Genomic DNA, 11,450 nt, shown 5'->3' with positions numbered 1-11,450 from the left:
AAAGGAACCGCGCTGTTTGTCCTTCTGTAACCGAGCAACACCCTGGGCGGCTGGGGCTGGCTGTGTCTTCTGCGGTTTTTCTTGCTCTTCTCCGCAGAGGTTCACTTCCACCCTCTAAACGCTCCACAAGTGAAAAAGCAGGCGGGGCGGCCGCGGGCCCCAGTGGCAGGGGATCCCGGCCCAGGGCCCGTGCAGCCCCTTCCTCCAGCCGCGGGGCCGGACAGGGGCGGGTCCAGGCGGCCGGGCGCTGCGCCCCGCGCGCGGTAGAGGTCGCTGCGCCGCGGCGCGCGCTCTCACCGCGGTGGATAACGGGGCCGGGCTGTAGGAGAAAGGAAACCTGCCCGGGAGGCGGCGGCGGCGGCCCGGAGCGAGCGAGGGAGGAGAGTTCACTTTTGCTCCGGTGTCAGCGCGCGGCGGCGGCAGCGGGCGCTGACGAGGGAGCACCGAGCGAGCGGGGCGCCCATCTCGGGGCGGCCAGGGGAGGGCCGCGAGAGGCCGGATACTAGCGCGCCGGCTGGGCGCGGAGCGGCGAGCCTGGCCAGCGAGGGGAGCCGCGGGGGGCGCGCCGCGTGCGGGCCCCCGGAACCGCGCAGGATGCCCCACGAGGAGCAGCCGTCCCTGCAGAGACCCCGCTACGGCTGTAAGTGCGCCGGGCGCGCGGGGTTCCCTACGGGAGGGTTGGAGAAACCGAGGGAGCCGGGTGCGCGCCGCGGAGGAACCGGAGGGCAGCGGCTGGGTGGCTGGCAAAGTTGGGAGCTGGAGTTGCAAAGGCTAGTGAGCGGCGTCCTCCCGCTCTCCCCACAAATTCCTAATCCCCAGCTGGCACCCCAGTCCTCTACCCCGCACACCCCACCGTGGCGCGAGGCAGAGCTGGGTCTGCGCCCTGGGACACACCAAGTTGGGCGTTTAAGGGTATCAGGTGAGGAGCCCTCGGAGCTCCTGGACGTTGCCGGCTCGGGCCAGGGGGTGGCGTAAGGGACCCTTTTCTTCCAACTCAGAGGGGAGGAAAGTTTGTTTGCTGTGGCTGCAGGTGGGCTCCGCTAGTAGTGTGCCCGCGCATTCTGCTACTAGCAACGTCGGCTTTCCTGGAAGGGGCCGTGTTTCCTCCTACCCCGCCCCCTCGTGCTTCACCTGGGCCGCAAGAGCCAGTTTGGGCCCCACAGGTGGGAGTCCTTTCCTGCTGCGGCTGAAAGGGACACCTCGCCCATCCCCCCCGTGCGGCGCGCGGGAGGATTGCAGCCGGGACAGGACGCGGCGCTGGGCTCCCCGGGATCCGGTTGGAGCCGCGTGACTTGAATGAGGTAGTGTCGATTACCCAGCCAGGGTCTACCCTCGGAAAGAGGTTGCTTTGGCGGATCTTGAGTGGATAGAGCCAGATGAGAACTAACCACACGGCTTCATGTGCAGAGTTCAGAGTCTTTACCAAACCTGTGTCAGGAAGTATTTCCTTTAAAACAAACAGAAAGTTGGCACGCTCTCTCAACAGGGTTGGCCCTGTCAGTGATCCCTGTGGCGGATCACAGGTTAATCTTTTGCCCAGGCTGGCCTTGGTGGCAGGGGTACCAGGCTTGGGTTAAGATAGTGAACCCTGCTGCATGTTTTGTGGTTCTGGCTGGTTGTGAGGGCCACAGGCTTGCCTAGTAAAGGGGAGTAGTCACCGTGCTCACCCTCCCTTTCCTCCCCGCCAGTCTTGGAATGGAGCATCAGAGATGAGAAGTTAATTTTCCCAGGTGACCTTTTCTGTGTCAGCCAGTGAGGAGGCAGCCTGAGGAGTCAGCTGCAGCCTCTGTACTCTATGGAAATGTATTTAACAAGTAACCCGGCCCTGCCCTTTGCAGCCTTAGTTTGCACTTTGCCTAACCAACACAGAGGGCAGAGTTCCTTGCGGTGGGATGTGCTCATCCGGAGTGGTGTCAACCATCTTCAGATAGGTGAAAGTCCTTTATGTGTCAGGCTCCCAGAATGTATGGTAGCTTCACTGTGTCAAATGATAAGATGGCCACAATGTGTAGAAACTAGGCGAGTATGAATTTAAAAATGCGTTTTGATATCACATTTTAAACCACGATCTGTTTGCTGTGTCGTCCCTCACTAGTTCAGTGTGCTGGGCAAACTTGCAGTGCATGCAGTGCATTAATGTGGCATTTCCATCTGTTTCCCTGCGTGAGCATCTGTGATGGCCCTTGGTTTTCATTGAATGCACCTGTAGTTTTAGAGCGCTCTTAGAAGCGGCAGTCTAGGAGAGTCAGATCCCACAAGCATGAAGAGCATTGCACATCGGCACATAGCCCCTTTTTTTGGAAATTCTCGTCCAGCTTTTCTCACGAGTCTGGTGTAATAGGTGATGTGCCGTCTTGTTGGAAGTTATTTTGTGAGGTGTTTCTATAGAACAAAGATGAAATATTAGCTCACTAATGTAATTCTGCAGAGAAGATACGGAGAAAGGAAAAGGGTGAAGCTGCTATACTAATTTAGACGTGAGTAGAATATTATATTACAACCAGAGTATCTTTCTACAATCAAAACTAAATTTAATTGAAAGTTATGCATAGGCATGATTTGCAAAATCATTTTTGTGCTGTTGTAACAAACTGTGATGTATTTGCCAAAGGAGTTCTGAAAACACGTTGCCACCGTGATCTGTCAAAAGTTTTATTCCAGTTACTTGAGAGTTAAAAAGACCAGCGATAGCAAAGAGGGGCTTTGTGACTAGACGTAGATGATTTCACTCATCACTGATGATCCAGTCAGCGTTTAAGTGGCTCCTGTGGGGCAGTAATCAATATGCCTGTGGCAGGAATTGTGGTTTTCTACCCTCTGCAAAACTTCTTTCCTTTCCTGAGAAACGTTGTAAATGACGTGTTTCACTATTTGCTTCTCTTTAAAAGTGTAGCATAAGCCCAGCATGGGTGTGTTTATGTGTGTGTTGCAGGGGAAGGTTCTGGCTGATGCTCTGAGCTTTTGACTGATGCTCTGGTCTGCATGGTGAGATTTCTGAATCAACTGGTAACTGGTGTGTTTCAGTGGTCAACACAACTAAGCCTCTTATCCCTTTCCCAGTACTAGAAATTGAAGTTCTGAACTGTTAAATTCAGGTGTGTAAAACAGGATTGAGGGCTTCCCTGGTGGCGCAGTGGTTGAGAGTACGCCTGCCGATGCAGGGGACGCGGGTTCGTGCCCCGGTCTGGGAAGATCCCACATGCCGCGGAGCGGCTGGGCCCGTGCGCCATGGCCGCTGAGCCTGCGCATCCGGAGCCTATGTTCCGCAACCGGAGAGGCCACAGCAGTGAGGCCCGCGTACCGCAAAAAAACAAACAAACAAAAAAAACACAGGATTGAATACATCTGTGTTTAGGGCAGCTTGGCTCTAACGGTCTATCAGTGCTTTCCTTTGGAGGCAGAGGGATGTATGCAGTGTTGCCCTGCAATGCTGTCTGTAATAGACAAAAAGTCAAGTCCCTCCTACATGCTCTAATGTTTTGGTTGAGCTTTTCAAAAGGTTCTTTCAGGTCACCAGCTAAAGTGTTATTTTAGTATGCCTTTAACTTTAATTACACATGCCCTTAGCCCAAATGACTTGTTTGGGAGAGTTTAAGCTTGTAATATCCAGTTTGTTGGAGAGTTTAGTGTTGCTTAAGGTGTTAGCAAACACCTTTTTTCCTCTAGGGAACCATTGGTTTGCTTTTGCCCCTCACCTTCCACTCCATAAGCTTTTCAGCAGTTCATTTTATTTAAAAGGCTAGTATTCAGGCAGATCTAATGCTTACCAAGTCTTCACGGTAATCAAAAGAGAAACAAAGGCCACTCAACTTCTGATCTGAGTCAGGTAAGTCCTACAGGTTAGGCACTTAAGCATGGGGTGTGGAATTTAAGTCGGTGAATTTACCAAGTGCTTGTGTGTTTCACGTGCTGTTGTGATCACCTGCTTATTATGACCTCTGAGAGGGCCAGGGGTTTTCCCCAAGCTGAAACCCCCCCCCCCCCGATACTGTCTCAAAACCCCACAGCTAGCTGGTGACAGAGGGAGTTTGGAAGCCAGTGCTGTCAGACCCTGAAGCCTTTTCTCACTGGCTGTTGCCATTTGCCTCTCTTGACTCATCAAACGGGGCTTCGCCCCTCCTTTCTCTCTGTTTCAGGTGTTTGTCCTGATTTTCTCAAACTGCAGAAACCTGTAGCCATTTGGATAGTGTGCTCTTTTAAAAGAAGATGGGTGGTATTCTCTCGAGTTTAATTTGGTTTTTTTACCCCTAAGGAAAAGTATGAAAGAATACATGGGCTTTTCGTAGAGTACATCTAGGCTTCAGTAAAACATTCTGTGTGTATGTGGAGACATCCCATCTCATTGTGAGACACTGAAATGAAAGGCTTTTCCATAATATAGCTGCATGCTCCAATGATTCCAAATAGGATAATTTGTAAAACACACTTTATGACATATACTGGCCATGCCTTAAAGTCTAGGGTTGATGAGAAATCAAGCGGAAGTTTGCAGAGGGTTGACTGACCAGTGAGCCGAGGCTTTTTCCCTTTAGTGTTCCATTTCGTTTTTCTCCCTTGAAAGGCAGAATGGCGTCAGTGAAGTGGCAAAAGCTGTGGTGTTGAGTAGATCCTAGTTGAAATCCTGACTTGGCCATTAACTGCCTGAGTAGCCTTGGGGGTTTCTCTTATACCTTGAAGGATGGTGTTTTCCATTCCTGTGACAGTGGCTGGTGTGGTTCCTTGCACATAGTGCTAAACACATTGTAGTGACGTCAGTCAATTGAGCACCTAACATGTACAACACATTGCCGACGAAGGGAAAATGACTGAGATGGTTACAGCTTTACAGCTTATAAGAGAATCTGGAAGATGAAGAGTAATGCCTATACTTTTACTAGTGTACTTCCAAGTTCTGTGGAAGTGAAGACACGAGAGTGATGGATTTGGGTGGGGAAATGGGAAGGCGTCATGAAGGTTGTGACCACGACCTGGAGGGAGGTCAGAGGGAAAACTGAAAGGCGTTCCCGTGTATTTGTTGCATGAGTATTTTGGTGGGGATGACGCTTAGGAGGTGTGGATAGGTGCTGTGGAAAGGAGGTGTAGCCAGAGGGGAATTTATCATGGAATCCTTTGTTTGTAGGCAACAAAAGGCAGAGCTGTCCTAAGAGTAGCTTGATCTAGTCTCTCACTGAAGTATCTCGCTCTTTGAGAGGTCTTTTTTTTGGCAAGTGACCTGATGAAGTGGGAAGGGTGGGTGTGCTTGGAATGCATGGGGTTGGAAAGAGCAGGAGGGTGGGTGAGGTTTGGGGACGTGTGCATCGGGGGGTGCCCTCTCTCTCGTTGCTCAGAGGACCCTTCACCATGCTTCTAGGTTGGGGAATTCTTTTTACTGCCAGGTTGGTTCTGCCAGATAGTTCCGCCAGATAGTTCCACTTGGGATAGGCTAGAAGTGAATCATGATGATGCTTCTGGAACTGGTGGCATCCAACGAATACAAAGAGAGGTAGGTCTGGACCCTCACCGGAGCCTAACAGACTCCAGCCAGGGAGACAGACAGCTAACTCCAAACCATTTCAGAACGTAAATTCTCTGAAAACAGGTTAAAACAAAAAAATGGTGTAGTTACAGCAGGGCAAGGACAGCGAAATTATCTAGGGGGTAGGGCTTCTTCTCCCTCTTTTTTCCCTCATACTCTCCATTACTTAATGGCAATTTTGACTTCTGAAATTTCACTGGAGGTTTAGGGCAGTCACAGGAGAACATCTCAGTTTGGTTGAAAGCGGCTAATGCCGAGTTTCCAGTTCATTAGCAGGTCCTCAGATTGGACTACACTCTCACTGGACTCTCCCTTAACTTTACAGTCATGGGTTGTGCATGGCCCTTCTTTCCAAGGTGACCAAGGCACTGACAGCTGTTTCTCCGGTCAGTGCAGTTGCTTTGCTGGAGCAGTTCCCGGAGCAGCAAGGGCTGTAGAGCATCACCTGGGAACCTGTTGGAAAGGCGAATCCCCTGCCCCACCCAGACCTCCTGAGTCGGGCAGTGTGTGTGGGGGGGTCCTACAAGGGCTTCTGATGCACTGCTCTAGTGCAAGGGTGAAAAAACATCCCTAATACACAGATTACCCTCTCCACAGTGCTTGCAAGTTTTTGTCATGTAAGTAAAAACACGTGAGCACGTCACCAAATGCTTTATTTACAGCGTGCCTTGTGTGTTTGATCTGAGCACACACATGCATGGCATACAAACCCCGGCATTGATTTCTGGACAGGTTTGTGTTTATTTTATAGGATCTGTTTCGGTATGGCGTTAAGGTTGCTTTTCTCCCTTCTGGGAAACAAATGTGATTTAGAAGATAAAGTGCCAAATCTCCACTAACTAGGGATTAAGTGACATCAACTCCCCAAGGATCTCTAGGGGGAGGTGGTGCTCTCTGGAGCCATTGGGAAGGCTGAGTGAGCTGGGGAACCTGTTTGTGGAATAAGGAAGGTCCCAATCCTGGCCATTCTGGACTTTAATCCTTGTAGGGCGGGGCCTGGACAGTAAGGGTTGAAAGTTGTCTCTTCCCTCCATTTTTTTTATCCAGGACAACTTCAAGTGTTCTTCATTCATTCACAACTTTGAGAGCAGCTGAGTATGTTAGCAGAGATACTATCTGATAGGAATTAGTGCACCTAGGTCATGCCCACATTACAGAAAACTACTGATCTGTTTATTTTTCTATTGATTAAAGATAGGAGGACATTCCTCTGATTTTTTTGCTTAGGATCCCCCAAGAGGACTTTTAATTGTTCTGCTTTTTCCATTACTCCTGCATCTCTAAAGAAGGACATTTTCATATCATTTTTTGCACATTAAGGCAGATTAGTTCCTGATAATTTGGGCTCACTTCTCATTTTATTGCCAATATGAACTCAGTCTTACATAATGTTCAGGCAGATCCTTAGTCATCTTCATATAAATGGACTTGATTTGCATGTGATTGAAGCAACAGATGTTTGAAATACTTAAGGAATGCTTAGGTTCAGTACCTAGCTGGTAACCTGGAACCCTGGTACCTAGAAGACACTCAGTCAATATTTGCTGTTGTGACAGATTTTGCTTAAAGTGTCAGCACTGCACTGTTGGTCTGAATGAGGAACTTGTTTCTATTATCTGTTAAATTAAAGATAATCTCAAGAGTTTGACTGCCAGGCAAATATTTAATGTTGAGTTAAATTTGCTTTCACCCTCTGTGGAACCTAGGCAAGTTATTTTAATTTCTCTGTGCTTCCATTTCCACCCCTCTAAAGTGTAGATGGGAAAGTGCATGCTCAGAGGGTTAAATGATTCAATGCACATTCAAAATGTGTCTCCATAGTGCCCGCACTTGACTGGTGGGGGAGGGGTGGCAGTAGTATTGCTCTCATCTCTGCTGCCCCTTGCCTGTCTCCCCACCTCCTTGCTCTCTTCTCACTTTAACAGAAAGTGGATTTAAAATCTTGGCCCCGTATATGTTTTTTAAATTGAGATATAATTGACATAAACATCCCATGCTTTCTTGAACATATATACTCAACGGGAAAATAGTTATCTATATGGAAGTGGAGTCAGTCTATCAGTTTGGGTGGAGATCAAATTCTTGTTCATGTATACTTAAAAAAAAACCAGCTAACGTGTTCTTTTGCTGACTGTTAACAAATAAAGTTGGATGGTGGGTTGGATTTCTGCGCTGCATTGTTTTATCATCTTAGAAGTGGTTGCGGAATTGTCACTAGCATACCTGAGTGAGGAATTATTCTGCAGTTACTAAGCAACCTGTTGTCTCATTTCAGGGTTAAGTTGATCATAGCTGCTGTGGCTGGTTTGAAAGCCCAAGGGTTCATGACACTATCGAGATAGGAAGAAGCTGCTTGAAATAAGTGTTAATCTTCATGCCTAATTCAGATTGTGGAGTTTGGCTTTGATGAGAGCATCGTCCAACCTTCTGGTCAACCTAGTACTGTGGGGATTTAGAAGGGGGTTGAGCAAGAGGAGGAGGAAGTGTGCTGGGTTCATTTGACATCCCTCAGGATCCCTTACTGCCTCTAGAAAGATAGTGAAACTTTAGGTTCATGGGCCAGTGAAGTTCAACTTAGAGGAATAATTGGGATATTGGAGCCATTGGAAGTAGAGAATCTTCGTTGCTTCTTGTGTCCCCACATTCAGATTATTCATTCATTCTGCTCTTCCCCCTTTCTTCTACCAGGGTTTTGTTTTGTTTTTTGTTTTTTCCAGGAAGTTTCATACAAATGTTTCCTATCGACCCTTCTACTCCTCATCTCCCCCAGAAGGGAGCATTGGGAACAGCCAGACTTGCCTGGTTCCTACCTGGGTCCCTGGGTATGTCGGTCGCTTCCACATTCTTTGCCTCAGCCCTGAGCTGACCAGGCAGGCTTCGCAGGGTTGGGGTAAGGGACCCGGCAAGATGCCAGTCACATCATCAGCCTCACGGAGTATGAGTTCTCCGTTCACCCACCCCATAAACTCTGCTCCCCTCGTATCAAATCCAGAGCCTTGCTCATACTGCACTCTTAGGAAGTTTTTCCGAGAAATGGTCATTACATAGCTAACACAGATAGGCTCTCACTTCCGTTCTGTTTCTACTAATGATTTTTATTTTCCAAAGGAAAAAATATTCATTTAAAAAGAGTGAGGCCTTCTTTCTAGATTAAAATTATCCAGTGCTTAAAATTACCTGAAATCTATACCATACTCCCTTAATCCTTGTCCATTTTTATTTCCTTTATGTTTTTTTAGGCCTCTTCCCCCTCCCTCCCTCAGTTTTTTTTTAAAGATTCAGTTGTAATATTTAAAGTCATAAAATTTTAAATATATAAAAAAATAAAGAGAATGTATAAAGATACAGTTATCTGTCCATGAGAACCAGGGACGCATGAGTCCTTTCCTTGCTTTGGCACTGATTCTGGGGACAGTTTCAGAGCTTTCCTCCTCAGTTCTGCAATAGAATATATGCTGTTGTCAGTTTGAATTGGCCAACAGTTTGGAGGGTTGTGCTTTTGTATTATTCTTCAAAGTAGACTCTGGTTGTTAACTTTGCGCATTTGATTAGGTGAACTCTGAGAAAGAAATGGAACTTATAACGTGCTTCTGTGTAGTGGTTTTGAAATCTTTGAAAATGTGTACCTTTGATCTGTTGAGTAGGACAGAGAAAATCCAGCAACCAAACAGGGAAGATAGACTTAACCTATGTACTCATGAATATTTCTAGAAGGTTATGCAAACATCTTTTCAGAGGTTACCTTTGGGGAGAGAGACTGAGGGCAAGGGTGAGAATATTATTTGAATTGTTTTTACCACGTATTACCTTTCAAAAAATAAAGCAAATGTGTTTTGAAAAATATTGTACTACATTGGGACTTCCCTGGTGGCACAGTGGGTAAGAAAATGCCTGCCAGTGCAGGGGACATGTGTTTGATCCCTGGTCCGGGAAGATCCCCTGTGCCGCGGAGCAACTAAGCCAGTGAGCCACAACTACAGAGCCTGTGCTCTAGAGCCTGTGAGCCACAACTACTGAGCCCACGTGCCACAACTACCGAAGCCCATGAGCCTAGAGCCCGTGCTCTGCAACAAGAGAAGCCACCGCAATGAGAAGCCCGCGCATCACAACGAAGAGTAGCCCCCACTCGCCCGCACTCACCACAACTAGAGAAAGCCCGTGCGCAGCAACGAAGACCCAAAGCAGCCAAAAATAAATTAATTAAAAAAAACAAATATTGTACTACATTGGGACTTACCTGGTGGTGCAGTGGTTAAGAATCTGCCTGCCAGTGCCGGGGACATGGGTTCGAGCCCTGGTCTGGGAAGATCCCACATGCCATGGAGCAGCTAAGCCCATGTGCCACAACTTCTGAGCCTGCGCTCTAGAGCTTGTGAGCCACAACTACTGAGACCATGTGCCACAACTCCTGAGCCCACATGCCACAACTACTGAAGCCCGCACGCCTAGAGCCCGTGCTCTGCAACAAGTGAAGCCACCCCAATGAGAAGCCCGTGTACCGCAATGAAGAGTAGCCCCCAGCTCACCGCAACTAGAGAAAGCCCACGCACAGCAGCAAAGACCCAACACAGCCAAAAATAAATAAATAAATAATAAAAATAAATTTATTAAAAATTGTACTACATTGATGACTCCGAGAATAACATGGATAAAATAGAACAGCAATAAAATCCATGAGGGTCACAACTGTGTCTTTTGGTCACTGCTGTATCCCCAGTGTCTGGCATATAAGTCATTCAACATGTCAGCAGTAGTTCTTTCTAGGTAATGAGATAATGGGTGAACTTAAAAATAAAGTGTTTTCTTCTTCTCCAAATTTTCTACTATAAAAATGTTTTTGTTTTGTTTTTTCAGACAAAGAAAAAAGACACTTTATTAATTTTATGTGCATAATACATTCTTTAGTTATTTTTTTTAACATCTTCATTGGAGTATAATTGCTTTACAGTGGTGTGTTAGTTTCTGTTGTATAAAAAAGCGAATCAGCTATACATATACATATATCCCCACATCTCTTCCCTCTTGTGTCTCCCTCCCACCCTCCCTATCCCACCCCTCTAGGTGGTCACAAAGCACCTAGCTGATCTCCCTGTGCTATGCGGCTGCTTCCCACTAGCTATCTATTTTACATTTGGTAGTGTATATATGTCCATGCCACTCTCACTTCGTCCCAGCTTACCCTTCCCCATCCTTGTATCCTCAGGTCCATGCTCTAGTAGGTCTATGTCTTTATTCCCATCTAGCCCCTGGGTTCTTCAGAAATTTTTTTTTCTTTTTATATTTCATATATGTATGTTAGCATACGGTATTTGTTTTTCCCTTTCTGACTTCACTCTGTATGACAGACTCTAGGTCCATCCACCTCACTACAGATAACTCAATCTCGTTTCTTTTTATGGCTGAGTAATATTCCATTGTATATATGTGCCGCATCTTTATCCATTCAACTGTCGATGGACACTTAGGTTGCTTCCATGTCCTGGCTATTGTAAATAGAGCTGCAATGAACATTGTGGCACATGGCTCTTTTTGAATTATGGTTTTCTCAGGGTATATGCCCAGTAGTGGGATTGCTGGGTCGTATGGTAGTTCAATTTTTAGTTTTTTAAGGAACCTCCATACTGTTCTCCATAGTGGCTGTATCAATTTACATTCCCACCAACAGTGCAAGAGGGTTCCCTTTTCTCTACACCCTCTCCAGCATTTATTGTTTGTAGATTTTTTGATGATGGCCATTCTGACCAGTGTGAGATATCTCATTGTAATTTTGATTTGCATTTCTCTAATGATTAACGATGTTGAGCATTCTTTCATGTGTTTGTTGGCAATCTGTATATCTTCTTTGGGGGAATGTCTATTTAGGTCTTCTGCCCATTTTGGGATTGGGTTGTTTGTTTTTTTGATATTGAGCTGCGTGAGATGCTTGTAAATTTTG

The 11,450-nt window shown here is 46.9% G+C and overlaps 1 protein-coding gene across 2 annotated transcripts in view; it reads left to right on the top strand.

The window, feature by feature from the left end:
- The first annotated feature begins 216 nt into the window (after positions 1-216).
- Positions 217-11,450, top strand: part of IQGAP2 (IQ motif containing GTPase activating protein 2) — a 288,011-nt gene continuing 276,777 nt past the window's right edge. Inside the window, exon 1 of one of the 2 annotated variants that reach the window (XM_004270825.4) lies at positions 217-640. In XM_004270825.4, the coding sequence (XP_004270873.1) occupies positions 595-640 (46 nt within the window). In that variant the 5' untranslated portion in view covers positions 217-594. Of the gene's footprint in view, positions 641-1,233; positions 1,302-11,450 lie in introns of those variants that run through there. The other variant, XM_033430051.2, reaches the window with a different exon arrangement.

The sequence above is a fragment of the Orcinus orca genome, chromosome 3 (genome assembly GCF_937001465.1).
Source record: "Orcinus orca chromosome 3, mOrcOrc1.1, whole genome shotgun sequence".
NCBI classification, from domain to species: Eukaryota; Metazoa; Chordata; class Mammalia; order Artiodactyla; family Delphinidae; genus Orcinus; species Orcinus orca.
The sequence above is the reverse complement of the archived record's forward strand: the minus strand, read 5'-3'. Positions and strand labels throughout refer to the sequence as shown.